This window comes from Mycteria americana, chromosome 2 (genome assembly GCF_035582795.1).
Source record: "Mycteria americana isolate JAX WOST 10 ecotype Jacksonville Zoo and Gardens chromosome 2, USCA_MyAme_1.0, whole genome shotgun sequence".
In the NCBI taxonomy this organism is placed as follows: domain Eukaryota; kingdom Metazoa; phylum Chordata; class Aves; order Ciconiiformes; family Ciconiidae; genus Mycteria; species Mycteria americana.
Window position 1 is genome coordinate 17,035,180 of NC_134366.1, and position 16,805 is coordinate 17,051,984.

Genomic DNA, 16,805 nt, shown 5'->3' on the forward strand with positions numbered 1-16,805 from the left:
AGTTGGAAGAGCAAATTTGATATCTAAATGCATTTTTCAACTAATGTTTGTCACTCACATTTTGCTACCTTGCGGATTTTATGGCAGTTAAGACTGTATTTTTTTGATGAAGTTTTCACAAAAAACTGTTTAAGTTATCATTTGAATTTGCATATTGACTACCCTCTTCCTCATAAAACTACCACAAATCCTACTTAACCCAAAATTTGGGGGATTTCAAATGGTTAATTAATAAGAAGTTTTTAAAAATCGTAACTGTGGTCTAAGTATTTCAAGTGAAGCTCACCTGTAAGAAGCATAGTATTTTCTACTGATATCAGCAGTATCACTACACACAGAATTAATTTTATCATATATTATCAAATCTGAATATAAAAATGTATGTATTAGCTACCTCAAATGTTGTCTGTCTCATAAACTTCAACATATAAGCAACCCTATAACTCTTCAAGGCTCCTCAGTCTCTGGCTATACAGAAGGCTGCCTACAATGCTAAACAGCCAAATTTCTAAGATTTAATTAGAAACGCTCAGTCTTTACGCAAGCCGCTTGTCTGTTCTGCTCTGTCCCTACCTCAACATGCACAGGTGTTTCCCAGCAGGACTGACTCCGATTAGATCACACCTGCATGTACCCAGGGAGGAACAGGACAGGATACAGGAATGGCAGATGAAGACAAATATCTGCCTGAATTTCAACTGAGAATACATCTGAATTTTGTTTGAAGTGCCCTTAGAGTGTAGGATTAATTCAGCCGCTCTGCAGGCCAAGAAAGCAGAGTAGCGTGAAGGGAGTAGCCAGAAGTTCCAAACAGTTTATTTTCTGGATGTGGGGAAAGAGGAGATATGGAGCCAGCAAGAAACAAAAGCCATGGCCTTACTTTGCTTTTTGATCAGGAGAATTAAACTGTCTAAAATACTGAGCACTAATGTCCTAGAAGACACTTCTGAATGACCGAACATAGTGAAGAACTGACTTGTCCACGCACAGAACTATATAGTTTCTGTCAGTCTGAACTCAAGCTGCCTGAGCTAGCTAGCTTTGCAGAAGACTTAACAGTAACATCTATTACCCATTAACAATCAAGCTGAATAAGCCCGATAGCTTCTATTTACATTTTATTTAATTTATCTTGACAGCTTTCTGTTAGTTCAGCATGGATACAGAATGAATACATCATACACAACACGTAGGAATACAGGGACCGAAGTACCTGATTTCCACTGGCTTGGGTGTGTTTTGGTGGTGTTTCTTGAACTGCAGGACTAACTGTAGTAGAGTATGTATAAGCCACCTGTGGAATCAAAATGGTTTGCTTATTGGCAGCGAGAGCTCTCAAGCATGGAACACTGTTCTGGTCAGCAATGGCAACAATTGTAGGTAACTGGGCAGTGACGGTAGGTATAGCAATATTTATGGGATTGGCACTTGGTGGGATTACATTTACAATAGGATCAGAGTCTGTAATACTGTTGTCCTTTTGTGGTTCTTTTTTTGCACAAGTTAAGTTCAAAGGTTCTTCTTGGACAGAATAAACACTGTTCTGGTAAACACTAGTTATGGTAGATCTTTCCAATAGCTCTCCATGTTGCTTTGGTAGCGAAAGGTCAAGAGGTTCAATCTGTGGCTCTTCTTGTACACCCTCTGCTGTGTACGTATAACCCTGTGAATTTCTTGATGAAGAAAGGTTTAGTGGCGATGGGGATGGCGTGCTACTGCGTGAACCATTCAGAGTTGATCCCCCTGGTAAAGTCTGAGATTTTGTTGTACTGACAGGATTTTGTGAATTATTTGTGCTGTTCTGGGGTTCGCTCACAGTTGTAGTTGCTGCTTGATCATCATTATCTGTGGGACTGCTTAATTTAACTTGTTCAGGAGAAGATGGTTCAGAAGACTGCACAGAAATTTGTCCAGCTTGCATTTTTTCAAACCACTTTTTTACCACATCCAGTGGTAGGTTTACTGAATCAGCTATTTTTGAAAGCTCTTCTGCGCTTGGTTGTGCATTTAATGCATAATATGCTTTTAGGAGCGATAAAAGGTTCTTTAAAGGTGGCTGCCCAGGAGATAAATTGTTCTCCCCAGTTTCTGATGGGACAGGGGAGTCAGGCTTCTCAGCTTCTGTTCCACTGGGCTGAGGAAGCTGAGGAGGATTTTTAGTTTCATAGTGCTTTAATTCTTGAAGTGCATTAAGATCTCCTGGACAGTCATCACAAAGAAGACAAGTGCTATCATTGGCCTCTCCTTCAAAGTTCTTATCTTTCTCAGACTTCACCGTAAGATCTTCCGGTAATTTTTCATTTTTGCAACTATTTGTAGGAACAGAGTTTTCTTTCTTTAGATTTTGTGGAACAACCTGAAGTTGACTTGGCTGCTCCAAGCTGTAGTTGATGATAATTTTGGTTGTCCCATCTTGGTCAACCAAAGGAAGACTGATAGCTGAAATGAGGGAATGGCCAGCTTGTGGTATAGATGCATTGCTGATTGTTTCTTGTTCTTTGGATGCAAGATTAGCATGATTGTTTTCCAATACTTGCCTTATTACATTACCATCCACTGCCACTTTAAGTACATTTTGAATGTCACTTAAGTTGATACTTATGGGAGACACCAGACCTACTGTTGGTAGAACAACAGCTTGCACCACACCCTGAGGAGAACTGGTTGCCTGCAATGGGCTACCACCACTAAAAACCCCATTCTGCAAAGGGGTCGAACAATTAATTCCTGAAGCAACCACTATGGGCTTGAATTCATAATCCACAGGTTCAGTTTTAATTTGGTTAACAGGAAGTTGCTCTTGCAAGGGTTTATTTTCTATCTTTTGTCGTATCTGTGGTCTTGCTGGGCTACCTGGTGATGCAGAAAGGGAAGGGGAGGAGCACTGAGACGTCTTGAGCCCTGACCGGGCTCGGCCATTCACGGGCATCAAACCAATGCACTTCTTACTGCTTATGTGTGAACTGTATGAACCAGAATGGGAAAAACGTTTCTTGCAGTTTGAGCACTCATATGGCTTCTCTCCTAAAGATGAAAAAAAAGAAGAAAAAAGGCATATGCAACAGTTTATTAGGTTACAGCGTAACTTCATCAAACAATAGTAACTAGAAAAGAATACATCAAAATGACCTCTCAAAGAGTCCTAGGGAAAAAAAAAAATCTTATACAGTGAATTGAACAGTAACTATGTCATCTATAGCTCTGATCCTAGGGTCCTTTAATAAGTTTGTGATCCACTAGTAGATATAGGATGGAGCCTACATGATCATGATACGTTCCAGTATTTCCCAGTAATTGTCTACATATCACATAAATGAGTCTATATGATGCTTGCAGATTTCATTGAACTCCATTCAAGTAGTACCACTACTAACTTCAGAAGCTGCATAAACTACTTGAGAATGGGAAAAAATTAGAATATGATTAACCAAAGAAAAAAATACAAATGCCATAAATACAAGTCATAATTACATAAGGAGCTATGCATATTTTATTGCAGCAAACTCAAATACAATATATCCATATCTTCCTACAATACTCATCAGCTGAACAAAACCAGGCAAAGTTTAAGTAAAGGGAAATGAGACACATGCAGAAGACAGATGTATGTTTGCCTTCAGAGATGAACGTCAGGTTAAATTGCCAGGAAGATGCACACAACTATGCAGTCGTTACACCCATAACCAGAGTTGGCTTTTCAGGGGATCTGTGCTAGAGGAAAAGGAAAGAGCCGAAATAGCCGGCTTGCTTCAGATTGAAAAGTACGTTGACTGAGGCCTTCTCACTCACAGGCACAGTGCCACTACCCTCTGGAAATAAAATTACGTTTGCTGAGAGAGGACTTCTAAGTGAGGTGCTCTTAATTGCTGTTATCATGGCTGAGCAACTGATAAGAAAGGAAAAAATGGCCTAAAACCTTGTTTTCAGACTTTCTGTCAATGGGTAAATTTGAGTTAAAGAGAGAAATTGAGAATATTTTTTGAATGACTACATTTTACTTATTATTATATATTAATATATAATATTATCTATTAAATTTCTTACAAATCAGAACTTTTCTTATAAATTGAAAATTTTGTGACAGTGTATCACAATTCCAGACCTGTGTCCTGAGGCTATTTCAATATTTTATTATGATGTTTTAATAAAATCACAGCCACACACAGTAGGAAGCATAGTCGCTGTGTCGCGATTATTATCAATTACAATTTTCTAAAACGGCTCCTAACATGCTGAGCGGTCTGCAAACATTGAGAAAAAACAGACAAGTGAAACAAGACCAGAAGGATGCCCCACTTCTTCTGCCACAAGTGAAGTTTTCCTTAACTGTCAGAGCTTAAGCTGCAACTGTAAATCCTCTTGAGTTATCCTACATATTTCTTGCACACAGCTGAAGGCTGCAGCCAGTGCTTACAGAGTCCCAGAGAAAGAAAAAGGAAAACACTAGTATTTTAAACTTGGACTTACAAGACTGGTATCACACCAAAGTTATAAAGAATAGAAATGGCAACATTAGTATATAATTCAATGCTTGGTTTATTTACCACTGTGGATTCGTAGGTGCTCCTTTAGGTGATGTTTATACTTAAAAGCTTTTCCACATTCAGTGCACTTGAATTTTCGATTACCACTGGACTGCGTCACATGTCTCTGTCAGAAAGAATTCGTAATTATTGCATAGGACAGCATGTTGGAAAAAACACCTTGTATTTTCACGTTGTAACAGAGAAAATGCAATACAAAACTGAAAAGAATCAATCATAATTTTAAGAGACTGAAAGTGGTATGTGTTATGCATGAAAGAAACAAATTAGAAGTCAGGTTAAAACTGAGCTATGTGTATCTTCTGAATAAATCTGGTACAGTAAAAAGAAAAAAAACCAAACCCAAAATATATTTGCCCTTTCTCCTAACTTCAGATGAAGCTTGCACTGGCATGTTACGTGAGTAAGAAGTTCCAGGATGCATGCTAATTCTACTTGTGAAAGCAAAAAAACCAAGAAAAATTCCAAGCCCACCACCCACAGAATATGTCACGCAGGACAGAGAAACATTAAAGCATATAAAAGCCTGTTTAAAGTTTAATCAGTTGACTTGATTTTTCCATTTACATGCTTCCAGCGCTTACTGTTGGCCTTGGATTCCTCTATGTAATGATGCCACAGGATTGCTCAAGAGAAGATGGCTCAGTGACAACAAAGGCACTCTCAGTCACAATTAATTCTCAAAATAAATGCAAAAAACTAAATTAAAATAAATAACAATATTCAGGGATTTCCCAAGTATACAACATCAAACCTCTTCACTATTTGCATTGGAGCTCTGTGGTTATTTTTGTTATATTTTGCCTTGTGAGAGCATTTACTGTTAAGCTCCAAATTATTTTTAATTTATCTTTATTGTTATACTTGTTTAAAAAAAGCAAAAGCTGACAGACTTGTAAATATATGTAGTATATACGTGATATATATATATATGCAAGATATATAATTTTATTACAACCTGTGTAAATCTATGAATGTGTATTTTTAAAGGCAAAAATTACACACCTTTTAGAAGTTGGAGCTGCCTAATTACCAACGTGAAATGGAGGAATTAGAAATGTTTCTGTTCAAACAAACTGTTTGTTTAAAAAAGCAGCAGCTCCTTTTTAAGTAGAGCTCACTTTGCAAAAAGATACTCTACCACCTTTTGGATGCAGCTGCAGATTTTTGGTAACCGGGGCAAGTATTTTCATAAACTCATTAAGAGAGCTATTCATGTGCTCTGGGGAAAGAGCCTGCCTACGGGCAGGTACCACGAGTCGGCTGGCGTGCATTAACTTCCACTGGTGTGAAACCGTGGCGGGGAGCTCCTAGACCTCAGTCGGGTCTGCTGCGGCCGGCAGCCCTGGCAGCAGCCGCTCAGCCAGTGCTGGGCTATTCCCCGAGTGCAGACACAGCAGCTGGGGGCTGAGGTCTGCGATGGAGAAGCAGGGATGAATAAAAAGGCAGGATGATGTTCCTGTTCTGATTTATGCCTTTAGATCTGAAGAACCCGCAGCCATGCAGTTTGACGGATGAAAGTCTGAGCACTCTGCTATGAGATGTGCTGTCTAAATTATCAACCCTCCCCGTTCTACACCCTGTCCTCCTTTATACGATACAGATGCTAACAGAAGACAAATTGAAACAAGATAATCTAAATTGCTTCCAAGTACTCTAATTCGACAGCTCCCTTGGGATAAGCATTTGGTTAAGCTGCAGTTTTCACCTCTCAGCAGATAACTGCTCCCACCCTCCTCCGAGCGGGCTCCTTCTCACCTCCTCCCAGGCTCTGCAGCGAGGGCTCCACTCTGACTTATCCTGATTAGCACTTGACCCTTATTCCCGGGTTTGTCAGCTGTCTTTTGCTAGTCCACACGGCTTTTCAGCTTTGTTTAACTAAGTCCCTTGAAGATGATGTTCTAGATGATGGTGCCTGACTCGCTGCATTTCACTTTAATGATCCAACTTCACTGAGTCTAGAGGACCGTGTCAGGATTTACTTAAGCCTGCAGAGAATCAGTTACTACTGTTTGACTTGAGATTAGACAAGTTAAAGGATCTCAGCATATATATAGCTACCGCAGATGCTGGACTACATAAATATTCATACTAAATATTAGTTTCAATCTGTCAGTAATGTTCTGCTTCCAAGGCATGGAAGCCACATTTCTCTTACCGAATTTTTAACGAGTTTTCCTGGTCATAGCTACAAGCTGCCTTGGAGTTTCTGCTAGGCAATGTTGCCACCTATTTTGCCTTACCTCCTTATACCTGTAATTCTTTATTCAGCTTTCTTGCTGTCTCTCCTATACTTTCTTTTTTCTTTTTTTTTTTTGTAAATCTGCGACATCTTCTGGGTACTCTCCAGGATCTTCTTTAAAACTGAGAAATCATGACTCTTCTCTAAGGTACCATCTTTGATACTCTTTCACCTTCATTTTCTCAGATTCAAATGGTTTCCCCCTTTCAGTACTGTTAAATCCACATTTCTTTATGCCTCTGATATTTTTTAATGCACTGTACATAACTGTGTTGTGCTCATTAAAGAATTAACTGCAGCATTCAAAGAATACTCCTCTGCATTCCTTTAAGGACTGAAAGAAGAAACATCAGCGTTAAGGTCTGTAACCAGCCACTAATACATCCCTGCATCAAATATTTACTGCGCTTAGGACTAATGTCCACTCTTTTCGCACCGGAGAACTGAAACTAATTAATGGGAATTCTCAAAAGTTATTTGGAGAACAGGAATTACAGGCCCATCAGTGTTCTTTCACAGCTGGTTTGACCATGATCTTCAAGAACTGCCACTTCTGAGTGGTGTCCACAGCAATATGAAATTTTAACAGACTACAAACAGACTAGAAACTTTTAACAGACAACAAAGCACAGTTACGGGTGCTTTGTAGATTGTTGAGAAGAAAAATAAAACAAATGTAAGAACCACTTATTCATACTTCAACATCTTTTTTGGTGCTTCACATGTGAAAGCAGATGATACATATGCAGCAGTGCCTCCTACCAACCATGAAGCGGTGTAGGAGCAGCCAGGGGAGCCGTGAGGGAGGCTGGGGATGGGGGGAGGGAGGGGTGAAGGAGAAGGTGCAGGATGGCTCTCAGCTCTCTGCTCTCCGCTGGAGCAGAAGTAGCCACAGCTTGGCATATCTGCCCCTTCCTCAGAGGGAGGCACAGTGTGCACATACCTCTTCCACTGCCTTCACTACACGAGAAATTATCTTTGCTCGTTGCTTCCTCGTACAGAACAGTTACAAAATTGACACATGCTGGACATTAACCAGCTAACAAAGTTCTCCAAGTAATCTACTTCCAGGTGAAATCCTTTAAGAATAAAATACTTTAAACTAAAGTTGCCAGGGGAGGGGAACCTCAATCCATCCCACTCCTACCAGTTTGATGCCAGTGCCAGCGACAGATGCTCAGAGCCTGGAGAAGGATCACAGGTCAGCAGGAGAGCACCTGAAGAGCAGCACAAAGACATTCCAGCCACGTAAGTCAGCTTCATCAGGGGCCCAACTTAAATGCCTCTATGCAAATGCACGTAGCATGGTGAATAAACAAGAGGAGTTAAGAGACGTGCGCACGCCTGCAGGGCTATGATCTTATTGGCATCATGGAGACATGGTGGGATGGCTTCTGTGACGGGAGTGTTGGAATGGAAGGATACAGGCTCTTTAGGAAGAACAGGCAGGGGAGATGAGGAGGGGGTGCTTCCCTCTATGTCAATGACCAGCTGGAGTGCATGGAGCTCTGCCTGGGTTGGATGAGGAGCTGACCGAGAGCTTATGGGTCAAGATTAAAGGGAGGGCAGGGACAGGTGACATTATAGTGGGGGGTCTGCTACAGGCCAGCCGACCAGGAAGACCATGCGGATGAGGCCCTCTATAGACAGTTAGGAGCAGCCTCATGTTCACAAGCCCTGGTCCTCATGGGGGACTTCAACCACCCCAGTATCTGTTGGAGGGACAACACAGCAGGGCATAAGCAATCCAGGAGGTTCCTGGATTGTGTTGATGATAACTTCCTTCTCCAAGCGACAGAGGAGCCAATGAGGAGAGGTGCTATGCTGGACCTTGTTCTCACCAACAAGGAGGGGCTGGTGGGGAATGTGAAGCTCAAGGGCAGCCTTGGCTGCAGTGACCATGAAATGGTGGAGTTCAAGATCCCTAGGGCACCCAGGATGGCACACAGCAAGCTCACTGCCCTGGACTTCAGGAGAGCAGACTTTGGCCTCTTCAGGGATCTGCTTGGTAGAGTACCATGGGATAAAGCCCTGGAGGGAAGAGGGGCCCAAGAAAGCCGGTTAATATTCAAGCATCACCTCCTCCAAGCTCAGGAGTGATGCATCCCAACAAAGAGGAAGTCAGGCAAAAATGCCAGGAGGCCTGCATGGATGAACAAGGAGCTCCTGGACAAACTTGAACACAAAAAGGAAGTCTACAGAGGGTGGAAGCAAGGACAAGTAGCCTGGGAGGAATACAGAGAAATTGTCTGAGCAGTGAGAGATCAGGTTAGGAAAGCTAAAGCCCTGATAGAACTAAATCTGGCCAGGGACATCAAGGGCAACAAGAAAAGCTTCTATAGGTATGTCAGTGACAAAAGGAAGACGAGGGAAAACGTGGGCCCTCTCCAGAAGGAAATGGGAGACCTGGTTACCTGGGATATAGAGAAGGCTGAGGTACTCAACGACTTTTTTTCCTCAGTCTTCACTGGCAAGTGCTCAAGCCACACTGCAGAAGGCAAAGGCAGGGACTGGGAGAATGAAGAACCACCCACTGTAGAAGATCAGGTTCGAGTTCAAGACCATCTAAGGAACCTGAAGGTGCACAAGGCCATGGGACCTGATGAGATGCATCTATGGGTCCTGAGGGAACTGGCGGATGAAGTTGCTAAGCCACTATCCATCATATTTGAGAAGTCGTGGCAGTCCGGTGAAGTTCCCACTGACTGGAAAAGGGGAAACATAACGCCCATTTTTAAAAAGGGAAAAGGAAGACCCAGGGAACTACAGGCCAGTCAGTCTCACCTCTGTGCCTAGCAAGATCATGGAGCAGATCATCCTGGAAACTATGCTAAGGCACATGGAAAATAAGGAGGTGATTTGTGACGGCCAACATGGCTTCACTAAGGGCAAATCATGCCTGACAAATTTGGTGGCCTTCTATGATGGGGTTACAGTGTTGGTGGATAAGGGAAGAGCTGATGTAATCTAACTGATGTCATCTACCTGGACTTGTACAAAGCATCTGACCCGCACGACATCTTTGTCTCTAAATTGGAGAGACATGGATTTGACAGATGGACCACTCGGTGGATAAGGAATTGGCTGGATGGTCACACTCAAAGAGTTGCAGTCAAGGGCTTGATGTCCAAGTGCAGACCAGTGACGAGTGGTGTTCCTCAGGGGCTGGTATCGGGACCGGCGCTGTTTCACATCTTTGTTGGCAACATGGACAGTGGGATTGAGTACACCCTCAGTAAGTCTGCTGACGACACCAAGCTGTGTGGTGTGGTCGACACGCTGGAGGGAAGGGATGCCATCCAGAGGGACCCTGACAGGCTTGAGAGGCGAACCTCATGAAGTTCAACAAGGCCAAGTACAAGGTCCTGCACATGGGTCGGGGCAATCCCAAGCACAAATACAGGCTGGGCAGAGAACGGATTGACAGCAGCCCTGAGGAGAAGGACTTGGGGGTGTTGGTTGATGAGAAGCTCAACGTGACCCAGCAATGTGCACTTGCAGCCCAGAAAGCCAACCGTATCCTGGGCTGCATCAGAAGAACTATGACCAGCAGGTCAAGGGAAGTGATTCTGCCCCTCTGCTCTGGTGAGACCCCACCTGGAGTACTGCATCCAGCTCTGGAGCCCCCAACATAAGGAGGACATGGACCTGTTGTAGTGAGTCCAGAGGAGGGTCACGAAGATGATCAGAGGGCTGGAGCACCTCTCCTATGAAGACAGGCAGAAACAGCGTGGAGGAGAGAAGGCCCCAGGGAAACCTTATAGCAGCCTTCCAGTACCTGAAGGGGGCCTACAAGAAAGCTGGAGAGGGACTTTTTACAAGGGCATATAGTGGTAGGACAAGGGGTAACGACGTTAAACTGAAAGAGGGTAGATTTAGATTAGATATAAGGAAGAAATTCTTCACTATGAGCGTGGTGAGGCACTCGAACAGGTTGCTGAGAGAAGTTGTGGATGCCCCATCCCTGGAAGTGTTCAAGGCCAGGCTGGATGGGGCTTTGAGCAACCTGGTCTAGTGGAAGGTGTCCCTGACCATAGCAGGGGGGTTGGAACTAGGTGATCTTTAAGGTCCCTTCCAACCCAAACCACTCTATGATTCTATGAATAAGACATTAAATTTTGAAGATGCAGCTGTTTAAGATCTACAACCAGGAGGTCTATACTTTACTATGAAAAATATTTAATTTTCCATTACACAAATGATGTAATCATTTACATGCACAGGAAGCCAATTTTGAAGACATGACAACTTTGTGACAGTAACATAAACAAATACACATTTAAAATTTACCAAACAGCTAAACTATTGTAGTTTTGATTCTGACTATGGCTCTAGTGAAAAACCACACTTAAACTGGTGTAATATTGAGTTCCAGATACTTCATAGCAACAATATTTATCAAATACAACTGTGCCTTCAAAAGTATAAGCCCATTAAAATATATCTGCAGGAATACCATTTAAGTTTCCCTTTGCAGCAATTCTTCTGAGATTGTTTACTCGCTCAGTATTTTTTCTCTGTTCATTCAAACTTCATGCAAATATGGGAAAGGCTTCTAACGCTTTCAACTACTTTATTCTGCTTTTAGGCTTTTAGCTGGAAAAATTGAAAATAAATGTGATAGCTCACAAAAAAGCACTATACAAAAAGCACTCATAGATTTTATAATTAGAAATAGAAGATGTATATAAGACGATAGTAACTTTAAAGTGGAAGCCAAGCCAATAAGAGAGCAAGACAGAAATGAACTGTTCTTGGGAAAAATATTTGAATAAACAAGAACTACCATGTCAGAATACGCTGGTGAGGTTATTCCAAACCCTGTGAGACAGTAAAATCCCTGCAGCAGGATGGCCAATACTTCTTGTAACAATTTTTCCTATTTAATTTACCCATGAATGTAAACACTCAGGTATAAAAATGTATAATAAATTTTTAGGCCTGTTAAATTCTTGGACTTAGTGATACTTTGTAGAACAGAGGCTAATACGCAATGCGTAAAAAAGCATCTCCTTTACTCTGTGTTACAGCCTTTCGGTTTAATGAAAGTTCTGTTGGTTTGGAGCTGCAAGAAATAATGAAGTACCTGTCCCTTTACATTCTTTTCACTGTGCACTGTTTTGCATCTTTCTGTGATGTTTCTCTCCTGTTTCCTCTCTGGAGAGTATCAATCTTTTTAGTCTGTCCTCAGAAGGGAACGTCTCCAAGCCTCTCTCTATAACCTAGTGGTGGAAAATATGTATTTTTTTTCCTTGGATAATTCCTGACTGTTTCAGTGAGTTTCAGTTGGTTCCTGAGCCTCAGGGTGCCTCTGATAAGCTATGGAAGCATGTAATTCGGGATGGATGATAGGAAATTGTGAGGATAAAAGAAGAAAAGAAAAAGAGGGAGAGAGGAACAGAATCTCAGGACCTTCCGTAGTGACGAGATGGCTAACTCATGGAAGGCATTTCAAGGAACCATGCCCTCAGGTCAGCCCACGAACCACAGAAAACAAGTTCAGAATATCTTTAGCTTGTTTTATTGCTTCACTTAGTACTGAAACGTATTTTATGCACAAATTATTTGTATATTGTCTTATAGCACGGATTGTATTTAAAAACTGTATCTCACAGTTCAAGCAAACCAATCAGCACAATGGTTTGCTTCTTCAGGGCAAAAATGGGTACTGTAAATTTTGAATTAGCCAAACAGGATTTATGAAAGAAAACTGTAGGTCTTTCACTAAAGATTTGAGATTAAATTTGAGTCACAATTCTTATGTAATGTTAGACAATGAACAGGAAAACCCTAATTACCTCTAAATGCAATAAAGCACTTCTGAAAACTACAATTTAAACCCAACCATACTGCCTAGATAAATAAAAGCACAGACAAATAAAATTCAGATCTCATCCTTTGACAGCTATGAAAAAGGCAGCAAGTTTAAGTGTGTTCTCCAGGATTGGGACTTCAGCATGTAGATGATCTGATATGAACAGCTTACTTGCTGTGTACATTTTTGCTCACATAACAAATCACAGCGTTGTTACAGAGGACGATAAATCCTTAATTCAAATGCCACTTACTTGATCTCTTCCTGATTTGTGTGATGTCATGTGGCGGTCGAGCTGCGTTCTGTACGCAAACGTGTAACTGCACAAGGAGCAACTAAAGTTATCTTCATTTTTTTCATGGCGATATTTAATGTGTTCCTTCAGAGAGGTAAAACGCTTGTAGCCTCGATCACAATACGGGCAAGTAAGCAGTTGGGAAAATGCATCGGGCGTTCCTACACAGGAGAGATAATACACCATATTTAAATAAATGTAAGCGCCAAACTTACTAACATCAACAAATATGCTTTACATTTACATATATGACTGTAAGAAAACATGCAGGTGCTAGAAGCTCCATCTGTTTTAGAAAAGGAATAACGATAATTTTTTTTTTTTTCCACAGGTATTATGTTACTAACTACAGTATGGTACAGTTGCCCCAGTGTACACTGGAGAGAGTCAGCACAATATGATTACCCAAAACCTCTCACAGTCCGTTGGACTTCCAATACAGCACTAGAGCTTCTACATGTGTATTTCTGATTAAAAAGTGGTCTAAAAATTGTGAAACATGGTCTAAGATCTAGTAATCTTCGTAGATCTGGTTAGCTCAATCACAGGCAATCCTGAAATCCTGTTTACAAATTAATTTAAGTCTATCACTGAAACATTTAATGGTGATCCTCTTTTCAGTTCCTAAGCAATAAATAATATTTGCAAACTTCAGATAATAATTTTTTCTTTCTCTTTACCTAACACAGAATCATAAATGAAAAGAGAACTGAAAAAAAAAAAAAAAGAGTAGAAACATGGTTTATAATTCTTATACACAGATACGTACCTTTTAGCAGACTGAAACTGAATATTAATTTCACAAGTCTATTTCTGAGAAGTCACCATTTATGAAGCTTAACTCCATCTCTTATCAGCATATATTTATCCCCCATACATGGTAACTTATTCTATGCTTGAAAAATTAATTTTTTAAAGGATTGAAAAAATCTTTCTTTATAGATTGATAACAGTGTGTTTAAATAAATGTAGCGTCTGCTGTATTTGATCAAACTATCAATTTGTAAGGTGCGGTATCCTCCAAGGACCATGCTACTCTTCCAGGCTTCAAGGGAAACGGGAAACAAATTTGCAAGGATGCCCCTATGCACCGTGCTGAGTGAGAGCAGGAGAGGAAGGTGGAAGGTCTTTACTGATTATCATTTTATACTCTGAAGCACGAGGGGCAAATTTGTACACATTGTCATTTTAAGTTGCAGAACTATAAGCATTATTAATACTCATAAAATTAACCAGTACTTTAGAAAGTACTCCTGAATTATTTATTTTCATGACCTCTTCCAGCAGTTATTACCATAGATTAATTATATGCTCTATAAAGTAGCAATTCGTTCTGTTTGTGTGGAATTTACTGACTTTATTTTTACTGAACATGCCATTGTTCTTGCAACAGTGGAAAAGGAAGAGTCAGACCAGTTTTCATTGTCACTAAAAAACACTACCTTCTCTCCCATATAGGTTCTTTTACACCTGTTATGGTAACGGGCAAGGTAGCACTCGTATTGCTCTGGTTTTTGTGTTGTTCTACCCCTTTCTGCTTTTCCTGGATTACCTGGGTTGTCCAAAAATGAACCCATCCCCACATGTGTAGACACAGTATGCTTCCCTTCAATTCTCTTTTTCCCCATCTACAATTCAGTTCACCTGACATAAAGAATACTCCATTTCACCACAAATACAACTCAGTGGAAATGTCAAGAGCATGTTAACTTAAATTCTGTTTCCGTTGGAGCAAATGGCAAAATGGCAATGGTTTCCCAAAGCCAGTAAAGACCCTAATTCTCTGTCACTTCTCTTGTCTAGTCCCCCAGTTTGGAAGCATGTATCTTTAGCAAATATCGCTATATTTTTGGCATTTTCTGTTCTAAAGGATTAAAACACTGAACATTATTGTTCAGCATTGTGATTTTCAGAATACTTCCATGTGAACTCACTGGGTTAGGTCCAATTTAAATTATTAATACAAATGTGTATTTTTAATGATTACATGGAAATCATATTGCAAGGCTGTAAAATCAACTTGACAATCTGTGCCACTGCAACCACAGATTAAAATCTTAAATTAATTAAATTGTAATTTTTAAGATGCTACTGCTGAGCATATATCTTACTTGAATTTTGCAAAACTTGTAAAGTAAACCACAAAATATTAGTAATTCAGGTCCTATTTCTGTATATAAACAGGCATGTACACAGTTTAAATTTCTCAAATATTTTGATTTACTCATTTTTTTGCCAAAATCTCTAATAACAAAAAAGTGCTTGAAGAGCAGAACAAAATTGTTAGCATTACCCCTTTTACTGCTCTCCCTTAGGCTCCAGTACAGTAATACAGCTACAATGACATTTTTTGTTCAATTATGTACATTTTTTTAAACAACTGGAGCACAACAACTCCTAATCCTTTATGTAGGATGTTACTTTCTTTTGAAAAATCTTAAAATACTCCAATAAAGGAACACAATCTGGTTGAAACTGCAGTTGTCACAGGTTATGAAAGCTGAACGCTTCAGAAAGCAGCGCAGAACGCAAAACCAATCTGAATAGGTTTTGCCTTCATATATTTCATGATGAAGATGCCTTCAATGTTTCATGATGAAGAAATGAACAAAGCATGACTTCTCATCTCACTCAGAAGAGCATCTTAAGCATGAAACTTCCTTAGAGAAAAAAGACATCTACTTAAAAATAACAACAGGTCATTATTTTTTCACATAAACATTTTTGTATAAACAATGCTTCTTTTTTCTCCACTGCTGCCTTTTCAGGAAAAAACCAAAAAAGTCCGTCATAGACTGACTACCTAATAAAAGAACTCTTATCGAATAGATCCTTTTGGGCGTTTTGTTTAGAAATAGAAAAAGAAAAGAAACAGGTTATAACTCCTCCTAAGTTATTCCTACATAAAATCACACTATCTTGCTTCACTCTCATTATTGTTAATAAATGTTTGTTCTGTTCTTTCATATAATTCTGCTGAATGGATTTATGAAAGCTTGAATTTTTATTTCCAGTTACTGGAGGTTATCATTTAGGTACCCATACAACTGAACCCCAGTGCATGTCTTGTTTCACAAAATCAAGTAGTAATGTTTTTTGCATGATGATCCCATCCTCTTATAATTATTTAACTAAGATTTTTTTTCCCCCAAGTTACACATGTATGCATTGTTGTCTTCTAAAATACAACAGAACTTTTGGGTCAAGTAATTAGTACAATCTATTTCGTAAGAACCGAACTGGTGGCATATTTACCATTTTCATCCTGACCACTAGCTTCTGGCGTGCCTTGTCTCTGGTCCTCCTCAGGTGCTTCAGGGTAGATAACAGCTGTATCTTCTTGTTGAAGGAATTCTTCAACATTAGGGTCATGGTTTTGTTCATTTTCTGCATCAGAATCACATTCATCTTCTTTTACTAAGAGTGAAAAACAAGATACAAGATATGAAATAAAGAGTTTAAAAAGAACATAAATGAGATTCAGTAACTGACATTGCCAAATCGCCCTCTGTCCAAGGATTTCAAAACTCTTTACAAATACTAGTATCGGTCAAGCCCTTTAAGATGCAGGAATATGCCAAGTTTTAAAACAGAGAGCCAGTGGCATAATGGCATTTAAAAATTTGACTAAAAACACAGTCTGTCTCTTCAACTCAGTGCATTTTTATCATTTTAGATGTAGCTGTTCCCCTCAACTTCCCTAAAAATCTTAAAGGCAATATTAATTATGATTTAGCTCTTGTGGTTTGAAGGCCAGCTCACCGTCTTGGCTCCTATGTTTGCAAAAGTAAATTTGTTGCCTTCAAGACATAATTTTTAATGTTATTTAAGACCTGTTCGTTAGCTCAAGCCCAGAAGATATTTAAACTCTGAATAACAAGTTGGCTGGCTGAAATGCAGCAAACTTGA

General features: G+C 40.1%; 1 protein-coding gene across 1 annotated transcript in view; it reads right to left on the reverse strand.

The window, feature by feature from the left end:
- ZEB1 (zinc finger E-box binding homeobox 1) overlaps positions 1-16,805 on the reverse strand; it is a 127,742-nt gene that overhangs the window by 5,006 nt on the left and 105,931 nt on the right. The window contains exons 4-7 of the mRNA XM_075492526.1: positions 16,152-16,313; positions 12,855-13,057; positions 4,545-4,650; positions 1,214-3,024 (exon numbers count right to left, since the gene is read on the reverse strand). Coding sequence (XP_075348641.1) covers positions 1,214-3,024; positions 4,545-4,650; positions 12,855-13,057; positions 16,152-16,313 — 2,282 coding nt within the window. The remainder of the gene's footprint in view (positions 1-1,213; positions 3,025-4,544; positions 4,651-12,854; positions 13,058-16,151; positions 16,314-16,805) is intronic.